Source organism: Malaya genurostris, chromosome 2, assembly GCF_030247185.1.
Source record: "Malaya genurostris strain Urasoe2022 chromosome 2, Malgen_1.1, whole genome shotgun sequence".
NCBI classification, from domain to species: domain Eukaryota; kingdom Metazoa; phylum Arthropoda; class Insecta; order Diptera; family Culicidae; genus Malaya; species Malaya genurostris.
Window position 1 is genome coordinate 226,241,918 of NC_080571.1, and position 19,398 is coordinate 226,261,315.

Sequence of the window (19,398 nt, forward strand, 5' to 3'; positions counted from 1 at the left end):
CTACGAACGTTACAAAACGGTTGAAACAATAACGGGCAGGTGGGCAGGCAGGTAGCAGACATAGAAACGTAATATTGAATTTCAATTTTACATAGAAAGCTAATCATTCTCATTGCTTCATACTCACAATCGACACTGACTTTGATCCTCTTGGAAACACTCGGGGGAACTCCGTTGGAAGCGATGCACAAATAGGCCCCCATATCGAAGCGCGATACGCGGGATAGTGTCAGTATGTCTCCTTCCCATTCGAGCACTGCGGGAGGAAGATAGGAAATAGACAAGCGAATTATTTGACGGTGCGGAAATTCTCATTCATCGATGAAAAATCCGCCTGGTTCCACTGGTAACTGCTGAAAACTACCGGTACAACGAATCGACTAATTTTCTTTCAATTAACTTGTCTTACCGCTGTTATTTTTGGTGATGGCAATTTTCGTGTTGTCGTCCCGTTTCCACTTGATCGACGGTGGCGGACTTCCGGTGGCTTTGCAACGGAGCGTCACGTTGGCACCTTCTCGGACGATCACGTCGCTGGAGGAAACCGAATCGTCGATATTCGGCGGAACTGTAATTGCAAGCAGAACGGATAGGAGAATAGTGAGTGTGAGTTTCGTGTTTTTCGTGTTTTGCTGGATGCAGCTTGAATGCCGTCGTAAGTCGATTGCACGGTGGGATGACTCTCGAGAAACTAGGGTCAAAAGTGTAACATGTTCTGAATAAATCCATATTTATCGTTTAGAATATTATTCAATTGTAAATACATCTATTCTGTACAAATCCCTGAAAAGAATCATTATTTAAACATTGCAAACAGTGACCTGCATAAAAGTTTTAATTATTCTCTCACTGTGCCGACGTTTATTTTAAAATGCTGAAGAAGACATTCGATTTTAAATCAAAAGTTCTGGTACAAACTGGACGCTACCGACGTAGAATAAAAAGGAAAAACGAAAAATGCTGCAAAATCAAGAAAAATAAATTTGTATTGAACGACCAACTTTTTTCTTCTTATTGCTGTCTTTGTCTAACTTCAGCTGAGTCGTGTTGAAGTTATAATAGAACTTCCCAGCAGTTGCAGTGAATTAAGATGATGTCGACTTTTGCTATGAGCCAAACTTTTGCATAAGTCAGGTAATGATGATTCTAATCACACATTTGTGATTAGGACTTTAGAAGATATCCTCCAGTGGCTCAATCCAACGTGCCAATTTATAAATTCGCATTGAGTAATAAGCATATCGCCCTCATTGAACCATTTTCATTTTTCAATATTGAACTCATAAATAATGCAAACCGTCAAGAAGTCCGTTTTTTGCTTGGTTCACGCTTCGTGAATTGTCAGCCAAAAAAAAATATATATATATATGGAAGACGAAATTGAAAACTTTCTATGTTTTTTTTTTGGTGTTATGGTACGATTCGCAACCCTCAACTGGTTTGGCCGAACGGTGTAAGGAAAGGAAAAACATTCGTTCCCTTTTCGAGGTTTTAACCAATCCGATTTCTTTTGCCATCTTAAGGTGTTTCCTCTGCTAAAAGGAAGCAGTGAATACGACATCGAAGCCCGTTGTGATTATTCAAATGGGACGGTTTTGGAGATGACGTTTAATTTGAATTTGGTATTGCGAAGTCGTACAGACTTGCTTGAGTGATGCCGTGCGATAATTCACCGCATGGAATTGTTTTTTTTAGCTGGACTTGTAATAAGGTACAGGTGAAAGCAGCGGAACTTTTGACAGGAAAGTGCAATGATTGCAATTTTATGTTACTTAAGTCAACAATCGTGTTTTCAGTGAGTCTGAATAGAGCTATATTGGTAAGGACTGTAATCGAAAAATAGTAGTTTTGATTGAAAATGACTTACCGTCTGCTGATTTTAAAAGCAATTCTATTTTCAATCATATCTAGTGCAATTCAGACTGTGATAAACGGGGTATGATTAGAAGCACAAGGAATTATAGATTACTTGACTTTCAGAAATACGGACGTAAATTAAATACCGTAAAGCTACACTTTTTTGGACGGATCAGAAGACGGGGAGTAGCAGGCTACCTTCTACCAGTACTAAGTCACATCCAGTGTCGTCTCAGAGGACTCCGTAGCACTGGGGACAATGAGCCAGCGTGTGATAGTGTAATACCAATCAATGACAGAATGCTCGTATTGAAGATCAAAGGCCGATTCATCAATCATAACATCACAAATGTGCTCTGGCTTCACAAGACGAAAATGAACCACTGTGAACCCGACTTTTGAACCAAGATCCGGGTTACTATTCGACTCAGTTCACCGAGTACGCAAAATGGCTGTGTGTGCATGTTTTTTACGTGTGTCTATGTGCGTATGTGTATATATAATTTTTATAAACTTATACCGTTTTCGTTATTGAACCTACACGCGGGCGACTCTGACTTCGAGTAAAACGAACACGTGGTACGCGCCCTAAACAACAACTCATAAAAAAAGAAAAAATAAACAAACTTGCATGGATGAGTAGTGCGATCCGAAAAAATTTTTAGAGCGAAACTACACGATTTCAGTCCGATCTAGAGCGACACCAGGTTGCTAAAACAAACATATCAAAAGTTTTTTTCGGGCGGCTCTGGATCAGCTCTCGGGCTGCTCTGATCAATAAAGAGCAATTCCAGAAATGCTTAGCAGATCATCAGACTCGACCTTCTCCGATTTGGATGGAACTTTGCACATGGCTTCGGTATGGCAAACCATAAGTTTTGAACCGATGGAGAGGTCAATCCGAGTCACGACTGATTTTTAAAAAGGGTATATGTTTTTTTGCATTTCACAAAAATTACCTTTTACAAATCGTTGTAACTCGGAGACCGTTTTTTGTACAAAAATGGCGTCCATGAACAAGTTGTAGGGAATCGATTGGGCACTCTAAAAAAATATACACTGGAAAAAATTATTGATTTTTTTCTCAATAATTACAAAATAATCCGAAAAAGTTAAATAAAAAAAATTCAGGGTTTTAATTCTTAATAATTGGAAAATTAGAAGCTCAAAAGTGTAAGGTTAAATAGAATACCACGTTAAGCATTTGTGATCGCTGTCGTAGGCGGGCTAATAAGGAAAGTCATACGTCTTAAACAGAAGGGCTGTCAACAACGGAACCACAACCATCCACATCGCAATACGATTTAGAGGAAGTACCTCCAGCATCTTCTGAAGCATCAGTCGCGGCGAAGTATTCAAGAGCACACAACATTGAACTCTTCAACAAGGGCATCGCAGGAATCAACGTGTCTCCGATATCAACGAAGAAAACCCGGAATGTTAGTTATCCTCGAGAAAAATATTTGGATATTATTTCAAGAGGTATATAAAAGCAAAATGCCGGGATCAAGAGATTGCGTCACAGTCAAATTGAATGATAAGTGTGAACGCAAACAAAAACGATTGCTTTATTCGTCATTGAAAGAAATTTATTTGGGTTATAAGGAGGAATTTCCAGATCGAAATATTGGATTTAGTACATTTGCAGCATTAAGACCAATACACTGCAAGTTGCTTGGAAGTTCTGGTTCACATAACATACGTGTTTGCACAATCCATGCGAATGTTTCATTAATGATTCATGCTGTTGAAAAATATTTCAAGTGCGATGATAAGAATTATTATTTAAAAAAGCTATTATGTGACTCATCAAAAATATCCTGCTACCTCCGTGAATGCAAAAGTTGTCCAGCGACACAAGATCTGGAGAGAAGCGTTTCAGACAATTTCGAGGAACGTGATTTGTTTTTATTCAATATTATAATATAATTGAGGAATGTGATTTGACTGAGATAGGATTTGAACAATGGGTTTCTACTAACAGATGTGATCTAGAGAAATTTGTCAAACCAGTAAAAAAAATTGCAGCATATTTTTGCGAAAAATTAGAAAAACTCGTCACTCATGATTTTATTAAAAATCAGCAATCTGATTTTCTTAAAAAGGCAAAATCTAATTTAAAGACAGGTGAAGTTGTAATTATTTGTGATTTTTCAGAAAAATTTTCATTTGTGCTTCACGATGCTGTTCAAAGCCACTATTGGAGAAATGATCAAGCAACCATTCATCCGTTTGAAATTTATTTTAGAGAATCAGAAGAGCTTAAACATTTAAGTTTCATTGTGATTTCAGAAGTGCTTAAACACGATACCATCGCGGTTCAGGTGTTTATTTCACACTTAATGTCATTTTTTAAAGACAAAATTCAAATTAAAAACTCAATATTTATGTCTGACGGAGCTGCCTCGCAGTACAAAAACAGAAAAAAAATTGCAAGTCTGTGTAAATTTAAATCAATGTATAACATTGATGCTGAGTGGCATTTTTTGCAACGTCTCATGGTAAAGGACCATGTGATGCACTCGGGGGTAATTTAAAGCGAATGGCACGACGTGAAAGCTTGGCTAAACTACATGAACACCTAATCACAACTGAAAAACAATTATATGAATGGGCAGAGCAGAGAAGTCGAGATGCATTCACGACCATGTCATTTTGTTACGTGTCACAAGAAGAATATGACCGAGTGGAGTAGTGTTTATAAGGATACCAAAATGATTCCAGGCACACAGAAATACTATTCTTTCGTTCCGATTTCAGAAACCACAATCGTCACAAGACTGTATTCGAATGACGATGCACGTAGTACTCATACAATTTTCAAAAACTTAAAACCTTAAACATAATTAAGAATTATTCATGTACATGTAATAATTGTTGATATAGCAAGCAAATAAACAATTCATGGAAATATAAAAAAATGGTGTTATAATTAAATATCCAAGTATCTCAAGAACAGCTACTTTTAGAAGGAAGGATATCATGAACAAATTTATTGCCTTTAACCTGTAGAATAATATTCTACTGTTTAAATGATTATCTTTCAACGAGAACTTGAAATTTCAAATATATCTGTAAATTGTTTTAGCTGTAACTTCTTCATTTTTCAAAAGGCACGGATGGGATAGCCATCAATCTGTAAGTTTTAATAAAAGAATTAAAATAAAAATTATCAAAAAAAATCGAATCCCTGATTTTTTTTTAATTTAATTGTTTTTCTCATTTTGAAATTATTGAGAAAAAAATCAAATTTATTTTCAGTGTATATTTTTTTAGAGTACCCTATTGATTCCCTACAACTTCTTCCTGGACGTCATTTTTCCCAAGTAGCAAATGTAACTTTCAAGATGTTCTACAATTGTTTTAGAATTGTAATTTATGTTAGATATGTTACGAAAATTTTTTAAATATCTTAAAATCGGTTGTTCAACTTGTCACTATTGAGTTTCACAATACTACCGAAAAAACACAGTAGAACAACTTTAAGTACATTTAAAACAATTGGGCAGCAAATCGCCAACTTGTTCATGTTTTACTAGTAGTAAAACATCGTCAGGAAAAACGAGAGTAACTGAAACTATTGTGCAACTTATCAAAAATTTTCCAAACGGCTGTCATTATCGTATCGGCTACAATATACGTCGAAATTGCTAGAAAACTATTTTAAAAGTAAAAGATGATTGCCGACTTGAAAACCTTGCTGTAAAATATATATTTCAGCTGGGTCCGCATAGTTTTGGCTGCCTCATGAATTTTTAGGTGTGTGCAGTTTTCTTCAGGTTTAGAAAATCAACTATATAAAATTCAAAACTTGCGAAAAAGTAGTGCAAGATTTATCTGTTTGAACGCAAAACTTGCAGGCATGAGAATATTATCATATAAGTTGCAGAAATACAGCATTACATACGCAATTAAAACAACAATCAATCAGATAATTTCAGATCATTCATGCCTATTCATGTTAACTTGAATATGTGTATCAGGCTGCTGAACTTTTTTTTTTGTTGCTGTCGCTTATTTGAATCACGATGTAAAGATCTAAAATTATACTGATCAATAACTTCAAAATGGAACTGGTATCAATCGGTTTTCAAGAGCTAGATTCAGAACAAAGCTATTATAAATTGAATTTAAATTAGATTTCACTTCCGGTTTTGCAATTCTAAAATTAAATTTAAATGATTATCTTTCAACGAGAACTTGAAATTTCGAATATATCTGTAAATTGTTTTAGCTGTAACTTCTTCATTTTTCAAAAGGCACGGATGGGATCGCCATCAATCTGTAGGATTTAATTATAAAAAAAATCAAAACCCTGATTTTTTTTAATTTAATTTTTTTGGTTCATTTTGAAATTATTGAGAAAAAAATCAATTTTTTTTAGTGTATATTTTTTTAGAGTGCTTTATTGATTCCCTACAACTTCTTCCTGGACGCCATTTTTGTACGAGGAACGGTGAAACTCGATGGCACGGGCTGTAACTTTTTCATTTTTCAAAAGGCATGGATGAGATAGCCATCAATCTATAAGTTTTAATAACAGCTTTAAAATAAAAATTATCAAAAAAAAATAAAACCCTGATTTTTTTTTATTAACTTTATCGGATTGTTTTGTAATTATTGAGAAAAAAATCCAAATTTTTTTACTGCGTTTATTTTTTTTAGGGTGCCCAATAGATTCCCTACAACTTCTTCCTAAACGCCATTTTTGTACAAATAACGGTTTCCGAGTTACAACAATTTGAAAAAGGCAATTTTTGTGAAATGAAAAAATACATACGCCCTTTTTAAAAATCAGTCGTGAGTTGGATTAACCTCTCCATCGGTTCAAAACTTATGGTTTGTCATACTGAAGCCATGTGTAAAGTTTCATCCAAATCGGAGAAGCATTTCTGGAACTGCTCATATATGTATAACTTTTTTTTTTTTTTTTTTTTTTTTTTTAAATAACTATTTATTGGAATATGAGTTAAAATTAAATTATTAAGATTTAAATTGGGTGTTCAGCCACAAGTGGTGACTTTTCAGCCCTGTTATATATATATATATATGATTTGGTTATTACCATGAAGACATCATTTGCTTCCGCAATTCTGAGATTTTTGTGTAGGGAAAATTCTAAACCTACTTGTATTGTGTAATGGGGAAAAGGAACTTATATACTAACTTACTAACTAATACAGAGAGCGAATCGATTCAATTGAAGATTGCATCGATTTTTGTCGGAATTTGCTTATAATATTATGTGACATTACATCTAATGGTTCTATATTTGTGAGTCTGTGTAACTCATTTGTACTAAACCAGGGAGGACGCTTCAGAATCATTTTCAGAATTTTATTCTGAATCCTTTGAAGCGTTTTCTTCCTGGTGGAACAACAGCTTGACCAAATTGGTACCGCATAAAGCATGGCTGGTCTGAAAATTTGTTTATAAATTAACAATTTGTTTTTTAGACAGAGCTTAGAATTTCTGTTTATAAGAGGATATAAACATTTAATATATTTATTACACTTTGCCTGGATTCCTTCAATGTGATCCTTGAAAGTGAGTTTTTTGTCATACGTTAAACCTAAGTATTTAGCTTGATCAGACCATGTCAATTCCAAGTCATTCAATTTGAGAATGTGATTATTGTTTGGTTTAAGAAAAGAAGCTCTTGGCTTGTGAGGAAAGATAATTAATTGCGTTTTTGCTGCATTTGGTTTAATTTTCCATTTTGACAGATAATCACTGAAAATATTTAAACTTCTTTGTAGGCGACTGCAGATCACTCTTAGATTTCTACCTGTGGCTAACAGACTTGTGTCGTCACAGAATAGCGATTTCTGACAACCAACGGGTAGATTTGGAAGATCAGAAGTGAAAATATTATACAAGATTGGAGCTACACTCGAACCCTGCGGAACACCGGCTCGTACGGGTAGCAATTCAGATTTACAATTCTGATAGCTAACCTGAAGAGTACGATCAGTTAAATAATTTTGAATCATTTTGATCAAATAAATAGGAAACTGGAAATCAGACATTTTTGCTATTAAACCTTTGTGCCAAACACTGTCGAATGCTTTTTCTATGTCTAGAAGAGCAACTCCAGTGGATAACCCAGAAGATTTATTTGATTTTATCATGTTCGTTACTCTGACAAGTTGATGAGTAGTTGAATGTTCATGACGAAATCCAAACTGCTCTGGTAAAAAAATTGAATTCTCATTTATATGAGTCATCATTCTTAACAAGATAATTTTTTCAAAAAGTTTACTGATAGAAGAAAGTAAGCTAATTGGGCGATAACTTGATGTTTCTGCTGGGTTTTTATCAGGTTTTAGGATAGGAATTACTTTAGCGTTTTTCCATCTTTTTGGGAAGTAAGCTAATGAAAAACACTTGTTGAAAATTTTAACCAGGAGTCTCAAGGCAACATCGGGAAGATTTTTAATAAGAATATTAAAAATTCCATCATTACCAGGAGCCTTCATGTTTTTGAGTTTCCTAATAATTGATTTAATTTCATCAAAATTCGTCTCAATAATGTCATCGTGTGATAACGCTTGGGTTGAAATATGATCATACTTCAGTGAGACTTCATTTTCAATAGGACTCACAACGTTTAAATTAAAATTGTGGACACTCTCGAACTGCTGAGCTAGCTTTTGAGCTTTTTCACCATTTGTAAGAAGTATTTGATTTCCTTCCTTGAGAGCAGGAATTGGTTTCTGAGGTTTCTTAAGAACCTTAGAAAGTTTCCAGAAAGGTTTAGAATATGGTTTAATTTGTTCAACTTCTTTAGCGAAATTTTCATTTCGCAAAAGAGTAAATCTATGTTTAATTTCTTTTTGTAAATCCTTAACTATGTTTTTCATAGCAGGATCACGAGAACGTTGATATTGTCGTCGACGAACATTCTTCAACCGAATGAGCAGTTAAAGATTGTCATCGATGATAGGAGAATTTAATTTAGTTTGAGCTTTGGGAACTGAAAGATTTCTAGCTTCGATAATATAATGATTCAAATTATCAATTGCTGTGTCGATGTCCGCAGAATTTTCTAAAATAGTTTCATGATCCACATGATTTTCAATGTGAGATCTGTAATCCAACCAATTAGCTCTATGATAGTTGAAAATAGAACTAATTGGATTAATTATAGCTTCGTTGGAAAGTCTGAATGTTACAGGAAGATGATCTGAGTCAAAATCAGCATGAGTAATCGGTTCACTACAAATGTGACTTTGATCTGTTAGAACCAGATCAATTGTAGACGGGTTTTTCACGGAAGAGAAACAAGTAGGATTACTGGGATGAAGAACTGTAAAGTAACCAGCTGAGAGTTGATTATGAAGTATTTTACCATTACTGTTATTTTGCCTACAATTCCACTGGACATGCTTAGCATTTAAGTTCCCTATTACGAAAAATTTCGATCGATATCTTGTAAGTTTTTGCAAATCGCCTTTAAAGAAATTTAATTGTTCGCCGGTGCATTGGAATGGCAAATATGCTCCAGCGATGAAATAAATTCCATGAATGGTTTCAACTTCGATTCCCAAGCTTTCAATAACTTTAGTATTGAAAGAAGGTAAAATTCGATGTTTAATTTGCCGTTGGACAAAAATGGCAACTCCACCACCAATTCCAGTAAACCTGTCAAATCGATGAACCACATAATGTGGATTACTTTTCAATTTTACATTTGGTTTAAGAAAAGTTTCTGTCACAATGGCAATATGAATTTTGTGAACTTTGAGAAAATTATAAAATTCATCTTCACTCGATTTCAAAGATCGAGCATTCCAATTTAAAATATTCAAATAATTATTTAACATCACTGTTAAATTTTAAATTCATTATAATATTATTTGCAAATTTCCATCCGATTTGAAATGCTTCAAAAAGTGATGAAGTCGAATTCATTTGGATGATCATTTGAAAAAGTTGATCTTGTAGGTAGATCATTTTATTTTCAGTTATATCGCCTAAATCGACTTCATTTAAAGAAGCGAATGGCATTGAAGGAATATTTGTAGGTAGACTGCCATTAGAAGAAGATGATTTGGCCGGTCTACCTATTAATAAATTGTTTTCGTTAGAAGAAGAACTGCAAGGCGGTCCTGTGTTTTGATTATTTACATTAGAAGAAATAGGAGATAGATTTCTACCTAATATACCAGCATAACTGACATTAGAAGAAGATGATGACGAGGTCGATCTACCTGTCAATAAATTGTTTTCGTTAGAAGACGAATTGGCAGGTGCCTTAGAAGAATTTTCAGGTATGTTCTGTAAATTTAAGGTCGTTGATTTGACTTGTTGTCTAAGCGAACGAGCGTTTAAAATTTTTTCCCTGACAGGACATTTCAAATAATTGGATTTATGATTTCCATTGCAATTTGAACATGAAAATTTATCAGTGGTTTCATTCATTGGACAAACGTCTTTCGAATGCGATTTACCACAATTCAAACACCGTATATCCATATGACAATTTTTGGTTCCATGGCCGAAGCCTTGGCAACGACGACATTGCGTTAAGTTTGCAATACGATTATGCCGTTTATAATGTTCCCAATGAATTTTAATGTGGGAAATGAAACGTACTTTTTCTAAAGTTTTCAAATTGTTTACATCACTTCGATTGAAGTGTATTAGGTAAAGTTCATGGGAAATTCCAGAGCGTGGTTTAGAAGTACCATTCGCTCTTTTTTCATAAGTATTACTTGGGAAGGGGCAAAACCAAGCAATTCTTTTATTTCATTTTTAATTTCATCAATACTTTGATCATTTGATAATCCTTTCAAGACAGCCTTGAAGGGTCTGTCTGATTTTATATCATATGAATAAAATTTATGAAGTTTTTCGGACAAATATCGAATAAGACGTTCGTAATCTTCCAATCCATCCACCAAGACTCGACATTCTCCTCTTCGTCCGATTTGAAATGAGACTTTTACTTCCGGGAGAAAAGTAGAAAGCTCAGTACGGAATGCTTTGAAGTCGGAAATCATCACCGTCACTGGTGGCATAGATTGATGTTTCTTCCCAGAACGACAAGCGTCCATTTTGGGAATTTTTGAAGAATTTTCTTCTATGTCGCTACAATCGGATTCAGGAAGAATCTCGTAAATATTGTTAGACGGCATAGGATCAACGGAAGGGAAATCCGTCCGTTGTCTTTTATTTTTACATTCAGATTCTATAAGATCGTGAATGTTATTAGAAAAATGTTGAATAACGGATTGTGATTTATTCCGTATTGAATTATTTTTAGCCTTAGGCTTGTTGCCTTTCCGGTTGGACGCAGGCATTTTTGAAATTAATGAAATTTTAAATTAAATTAACTAGGCTAAATTAGTCTTCGATTAGACTCCTAGCTAGCCTTAAAAAAGGCTGATTAATTTCTTAGTCACTCTAATATCACTCTTTGTATCACTTAGTCACTCTAATATCACTCTTTGTATCACTTAGTCACTTAGTTAGTGATTCAGGTAGCCTTGAAAAAGACTGAAGCCTTGAATCAATGAAACTCTAGGTAGCCAGAAAAAAATTCCAGGAGCCAAGAGCTATACGCGTGCGGTGCGAACGACTGTTCAACACCGACTGGCTTTCTAATGTTTAATTTATCAAACATGACTTGCTTTTGGGTAACACCCAAAACATGTTTAAAGATAACACAAGATCTCGCCGTGTCATGCATTTTCAAGGCATCTGAGGCATCGAACAAAAACTTTCTATTCTATTTCAGAGAATCCGCGGAAAATCCGCGTCTTCCCACTGAAATTTCTACAAAAAAGCGCAAGTTTCGCGAAATCCGCGTGACCGTAATAATAATAAAAATAACAATTCAGTTACAATTGTAGAAAAAGTTTTAAAAAAAAATCAGCAAGTTACATTCGTTACTTGAGATCTTTATAGTACCTGATTCAAAACTGTATGAAATAAATCTAGAAGAAAAAAATGACCTGATTTTCTTCAACCCTAATGACGGAAGGAAAACTTGTCATCGAGCAGGTTTTTTTCCATATTGAAAACAATTAATTTTGTATATAGGTGGATCATGTTCAAATGTGACTACATTATTCAGAGCTTAAAATAAAACCGAATTATCAGTTGAAATATTCAAACGCCCAAAGTTACTCGGAAAACTCCATCTTTTTTGTCGAAAAACAGAAACCATTCGTTTCAATCAACTGAAATATTATCAACGATAAATGGAGCCTTTCACTATTGCAATTTAATTCACTCTGATTGAGTTATTACATCCGCTTTGAGTCATTATTAAATCGCTAACAACCTGTCACATCCCGATATTAACGAATGATACTGGTTCTGTATCGAAACATGCATAAATAGGGTGGTTCATGTTATGATAAGGCTGCATAAAATCGCCAGCAAAAACAAATATTAACACGCACGATAAACATCTCATCACTAATTAATGACTCAGTTCTTGGAGCGAGTACTGAAAACATTTCAACCGATGAAAAAAAAAATCACGAAACAAAACAAAAACAAAAAAAAATCAACAAAAGAGTAATAATTTGTACCCTGGTACCGCCCTACCAAGCAAATTGACAAGTAACCGACTGTTGGCAATACGAACCGACTACAGAGTCACCGGGAAAAGAGCGAATCAGAACACTCCCACATGAACGCATGCATCCCATGGATCACACAAAGTGTCGTGATGGTGCCATTTCCCGGTGGCAATTAAAGCTTCACAATTTCGATAGCTCGAATCAACCCGTGAACACCGAATCAAAAGTGGGCTCCATTCTGTCTGCTCTGCGGTTGATGTTTCTCTGACAGAACCATCGGCAACTGACGCGACAGGAACGCAACAAGTTATTGCCATCCCGACAAATCAACCACAAAATGTGAATTATCGGAACCGGAAGAGACGGTAAATATGTGCCTCTTCTTCATATTTGCATACCAAACCCAGTTGTTGTCACTCACATGTTCCTGTGAACATTATTGCTTCGATGCCTTCCGCACACTGGACGGACGTGAGTGTGCAGTGAAGAGCAGGAACGGGGAAAATGATCGATTCGTCAATTTACATCGAATGAATATGCAAATTAGTTGGTGTGCCAATTTTTCGGTTTCATAGCTTCGGCTTACATCCAGAGTCAGTGTCTGCTTTCCCGACATCGACAACGACTTTTCGGGAAAGACGTAAAAACTGTTGCCCAGCTTCGATACTTACCGACCACATGAAGATAGCCGAACTGGGTTTTGGCCGTCACCGTATTGATTTGGCACATGTAGCGACCCTTGTCCTCCTCCTGGACGTTCGAAATATGCAGGAACCAAGTTTTGTGTTTGTCGTGCTTGTCGTGCGTCACGCTGATCCGGGGGTTCCGGGTAATCACGTGGTTGTGAACGGTGAGGATAGCCGACTGTTCGAAGTGCATCCATGCCACCTGGTAGGAAGGAAGATGCAGAAAAAAAGAGTGAGAATGAGTTGCAATATGCCGAGTATGCTAGTGTACATGGACAAAATGTGCTGGATAGAAAAGTTATATCCGGTTGATGTCGTATTTATGAAATACTTTGAACTAATTTTGCTGTTCAAGATGAGTTTCAAGATATGAATATGCATTGGATATGATATTCTGTGTGAACTTAGAACTACACTCCTATTCATCAGTAATTAAGAAAGTTTATTTTAAGCCTCTCTAGAACTCAGTTCTTTTACCAATGATACGGAAAACCTTCTTTTTAAACCATTAAGTGGTTACGATTTCTCTTGTCATAAAAATAATCCCATTCAAACCTATTTTTTCGTTGCATAAATTTTTAACACAAATTCAATCAGCGCACTTATACACGAATAAAAATCTATTGCCGGTACCATGATTTTTAAATCATGAACCATGTATGAAATTTTATGAGCAAAATGATTGATATCATGTATTTTTTTATGAAAGATGTGTTATTGTTCATGATATCATTCATTTTGCTCATGAAATCATGACTAATTGTTATTACTACTAAGGAGTGTATCGCAAAGTAGTTAGCAACATTGATTATTGAATAAAAGAGCGAAAATAAAACATATTTTGACATCAGTTTTCGATGTATTGTAGAAAAATTACATTTTAATGCATTTCACTGATTGTATTGAAGAAAATCCTAGTTTCTGTGAAACGCTCGCACTTTGGACTTGACATTCTTCATTAAATTCTGCACAGTTACTTTTGTGACTTTCCTGGTGGCAGCTGTCCAGTTTTTTTTAACTCATGCAGGTTTTGGGACACTGTACCTTCCTTCCGAAAGTGCCGCTTGACAATTGCCCAATATTTATCAATTGGCCGAAGATCCGGGCAGTTCGGTGGGTTAATGTCCTTTTCCACGAATTGTACATTATTTTTTGACAACCACTGTAGAACGGAGTTGGCGTAGTGGTCTGGAACCAAATCCGGCCAGAAGAGAGGAGGAGCCTTATGCTTTCTGTACAGTGGCAGCATTCTCTTCTTCAAACATTCTTCCTCGTACACCTTGGCGTTAATGGCGTTTTCAGGGAGTTCCGAACTTTGATCCGTTGAATCATCCCGATGCTGGTGTTGAACTGCTTGGCCGAATCCCGCGTCGACGCCGATGGGTTTTTCCTGATGTACTCAACCACTTTTAAGTCCCGGCCGGATTGGCTGAGACCCGTTTTTTTACCGGATCGGGCCAAATCCTTCATGGAAAGGGTCTTACCGAACTTCTCGATAGTATTTTTGACACTGTTGTGGTGCACTTTCACCCGTTTTGCAATTTCGTTGTACGTGACACCACATTCTGAGCACCAAGTGTGCAGAATTTTCTTTCGCGTTTCCGGATCAAATCGACTCATCATTGAAACGATAAACCGTACCGAAACCAATCGATTGCGCAGCTGTTATTGACATGTAAACAAACATGTCACCGCAAAACACGCTGCAAAAAATTAAGCCATTTCAGAGTAATAACTGTTTGAATGTTGCTAACTACGGATCAGGGTAATTTCGCCGAAAGCCATTTCGCCGAAAGTCATTTCGCCGAAAGCCATTTCGCCGAAAGCCATTTCGCCGAAAGCCATTTCGCCGAAAGTCATTTCGCCGAAAGGGTCATTTCGCCGAATGTGTCACTTCGCCGAATGCCATTTCGCCGAAAGCCATTTCGCCGAAAGGGTCATTTCGCCGAATCCTGAAATGATTCAAATTGAAGACAAACGAAAGATGATAGCGTTAACGCCCGTTTTGTTAACCTTCCATTGTACTTCTTGAATAATGATTGATTGTTGTACTCTTGAATAAAGATTCATTCATGAATCTCAGAAAGTAGTTCCCAAGAAAACTTGTTGACTATTAGCTAGTAAGCATCAAAGCAATTGCATAGGTGTATCTACTAGGCAAATGTAGGTGGTATTTTCCGTTTATTAAGTGAAAATGAAAAAATACTAATGCGGCTACGCCACATCGTTTTGGTTCATGTGCTGTCCGACCTCGCTACCGCTCGTTCGGATCTTGGCTTCGGTTATGTGGCTGCGCCACATCAGTTATACAGGAGACATAACATGCAGGAGATATGACCCTTACGGCGAAATGACCCTTTCGGCGAGATGACCCTTTGGGCGAAATGACCCTTTCGGTGAAACGACTTTCGGCGAAATGACATTCGGCGAAACTACTTTCGGCGAAATGGCTTTCGGCGATATGACCCGATCCCCTAACTACTTATCGATACACTCCTTATCCATGATTTCATGATTTTGAATCGTGGTACCGGTAATGGATTTTTATCCGTGTACGCGTACGTTGCCTATTCGTTGTCTTGCAAAATCCGCGCTCCTTGCATTGAACCGAAAGTGAACACCATTTGATCTTCGAAATTGACTCAATAGTAGTTTTCACACGAGCCTATGCTTGTAGTAGTCGGTTCAGCCATTGAGCACATTGAGCGGTTATAGATAAAACGTTTAAAGCAGCACATCTCCACTCCCATTTGCCTACCTCGTCGAGCTGAGTGTATGTATATGTATATGTGTTTATGTAACAAACAGTGTCAGTCATTTTTTTCGAAGATGGATGAACCGACCTTAGATTCAAATGAGACGTCTGAAAATCTCATAGAAAATTGTATTTAAAAACGTGCTTAATCCACCTAGCAGTGAGATGATACCTTTTTTTTATCAATCCGCATGTGTTTTTTGCATTAATATTCTTCGGTGTTTCAGTTCTCATGACATTATTTTAAACACCGTAGTTTTAAGCGACAAGTTGAGACTTTAATCACTCATTATTCTGCAATGTCGAAACTGCAAATTGGATCGAATTTGAATCTTAAAAGTGGGACAATCGATTCCATGATATGTCGAAGTAAGTTCCACATTAGAGTTTACGGTAATTTAAGGTACTTTCTGAGCCGGTATTCAGGAACCAGCATAACCCAAACCGATTCTTATGGCCATATGACGAATAAATTGCAATAGTTTTGAGTCCATCTTTAAGGCTTTTCGGGATTGTCATCTTCTATATCGGTTTGAATTTAAAAAATTAATTATGCTGTAATTCCATAATCGGAAGTCTGAATTGGATAAAATTAATTTAAAATTTATATAGGCTTTTTTGGCTTTTTTTAGAAAACGATTGAGCTTTGAGGAACGATTCGATACTGGAACCGGAATTCGAAAATCGGTATGGCCGAAGTCAGATAAATTCACCCAAGTAGCTGTATAGTTTACATTTGTTTCAAAATGTTTGAAAATCAGTGTAGACATCTTTGAGAAATCGTAGTACAAATCAAATTTTTGGCTGCCCTCCGAACCGAAAACTGAATACCACTAAAACTGAAACAGGTTTATTTGGTTATCGATTATCCAAATCTGCTAACCCGAGTTCGTCGAGCTGAATCGATTGGTATATGACATTCGGTAAAACGGTTAAAACAGTTAAAGTGGTACTCTCATCGATTTCTCAGAGATGACTACACTTTTTTTCTTGAAAATCGATAAAAAATTCTGTTAAAATTTTAAGCGATTCCAGTTTGTAGTAGTACATACATATCCGCGAGATTGACGTATAACTGCTGTCCACACACTATAAAAATGCACATTTATTTTGGTACATTGCTCTCCTAATAAATTATCCATTTCAAGTAAAATGTCATTAGATCTTTGTAAAATGCTTTCGATTCTGAATAGAACCGAAGGTTACCATTTCTCCAACTTTCAACACTGTTGACAATTATTTTCACGAGCAAAATTTCGAACAAATCGGTTGCCTCTCGTTTGGCGAACGGCGCACAAAGTAAATCTGCCACATGCCCTTCTCTACAGCGCTAACGTTCCGCACCGAGTCGTGGCACCCATGAAATTGGATGTCATATGGATTAGTGACGACAGTTATTATGATTGAAAATCAATTTTATAAAATCAAATTAATGTACATGCGGAAATACAATTAACTCTTTGCTCGATTCTATGTAGACACACTGAAAATGGTTTGGTACTAAATGATTTAACCGTAATTGCAGATTGTAACACTATCATTTATGGCCCTTAGAACTGTCGATTTGCATATGTATTCTTTCCGTTGTATTCATACTTTGATGATTTTTCTGCACTTTTTTGAAGCGAAGGCCACACTGCGAACGGAGCGAACAATGATCAAAATAGATCAAAAGTTCAAAAGAGCGGTTCTAACGGCTACAAAAATACTAACGTATAAAATTTTAAGGTTGACTACTTCATTTCAGATTATCATTTTTCATTTTTCGATTCGATTGAATGTGTTTTTTTCTGTTACTCGCGCGCAAACAACCGTCTGTTGAATGTTGTAATCGCGGGATTCATTTCAGGCTTTGAGAAGGTGGTATTATGTACGACATTGATATGCTGGCTTTATTTGCATTCGTTTGGTGCGAATTTCGCACAGCAAAAAGTGCACAACCTAACAAATTAATCTAGATTTGCACTAAACTGATAATTTTTACTTTCGATTTGCAATGAAAGTAACCTTAATAGTTTTTTAGATAACATTTAGAGTCACTAGATTGGCTAGTTTAGTATAATGTTCCCCATCGTTTTCCACTTTTCGTTTTCTTTCGTTTGAAGCACATCTCACACTGCGAATGTCCCACAGCAGATATACTCACAGAAGAAGTTGTTTTTCTGCGTTTAGGCTTGAGGAACGGAACCTTATATTCGCCATTGAACTGAAGCACCGGTTGAATAATGCCGGGTGTAGTTCCACCGACGACACGATCAGGCACTCTGAAGAAAAATCGGAACAAATAGCGTTCATGAGCGATTCACTGTCAGTTACCACAAATACAGTGACCCCTTGATAATGATAAAAATAATCTTCTAGAGCAACACTGTTTAAGTTGCTACGAACTAGTTACTAAGAAACCCCTTATAAATAAACAAACCAGAGATAGAGATAAATGCAAAATTTGAAGACAAAAAATATGCTTTTGGCGAGCAGAGAAAAAATATTGCTACCAAAAAAAAAAACGAAATCAAATGAGAAGATGGATTAATAATCAAGATCGCTTGATTGTGGAAGCCTTACAAGGCATCGCAAGCCATCCGTCGGGGGCTGGTCCTCCTGGGGACGTTCAACGTGACTGGTGAGTTTTATTATTGCACATTTTATGAAACGGTGAAGATGTTTGGTGATATTGACCGTCTAAAGATATTGATTTATAAACTTTTTCAACCTATGAATATAACCGCCCGGCCCTCGTTCAACGACTAGTTTTAAACTACAAATAGATGCCCATGGTTGCAACGCTAGGCGGAAATGATATTATGAAATACGACGAAGGAAGATGCTTTCAAAATACGCTTGGTCCGAGGTACACAATTTGGCTACTTTTGTACGAAACATTCCAATCAGTGATCGTCTCCAGAACGTGCTTCAGAAAAGTTTAGAGTTTTAGGACACTGTAAGCAGTTTGAAAGTAACCTTTTAGAATGTGTTGAACATTTTTATTTACTCCGAATTACAGAATTATCCTGCACCAGAACCAGGTTCAACAGTTGATCATGAACTGGAATCAATTTTAAACTTGGAAGATACATTCATCTATCAAGTAAATGTTACAAAGTTCTTTTTAGATTTGCGCCGACCGGAACTGAGTGCATAAAAACCAAATCTAGCTCTAGATGTAGTGCTGCAACAGGCAGGCTACCAAGAAGCTCTACCTGTAGTGAAGTCATCAAACTTAGCCATGATGCCGGCCATTCTCTTCCAGGATATGCACTCGTGTTTTCGAAACATGTTCCCGTTTCTTGATATAATGTCAACAATCCCGGAAGTTCGTGCTAGCCTGCACGAAGCGAAAATGAGACGTCATTGTTGGATTGTATCGGACATTCTGGACATATGACTACTTCAACAGGTTCCAGCCGATTTATGGGAGACCGTAGTTACTATCTATTTTCATGTTCATCAAATTTTACGCCCGATTTGCGAAGGCCTTCAAATCACTGAGAGTAGATGTGAAGGAGTAACTCGAATGTCCAAAATGTGATGGCATATTATTTCACAACATGTACGTTGATTGACA

The 19,398-nt window shown here is 36.3% G+C and overlaps 1 protein-coding gene across 1 annotated transcript in view; it reads right to left on the reverse strand.

Moving 5' to 3' along the window:
• The window catches only part of LOC131427848 (lachesin-like), a 230,169-nt gene that overhangs the window by 40,241 nt on the left and 170,530 nt on the right, over positions 1–19,398 (reverse strand). Inside the window, exons 4-6 of the mRNA XM_058591392.1 lie at positions 13,064–13,280; positions 410–568; positions 128–256 (exon numbers count right to left, since the gene is read on the reverse strand). Of these exons, the coding sequence (XP_058447375.1) occupies positions 128–256; positions 410–568; positions 13,064–13,280 (505 nt within the window). The remainder of the gene's footprint in view (positions 1–127; positions 257–409; positions 569–13,063; positions 13,281–19,398) is intronic.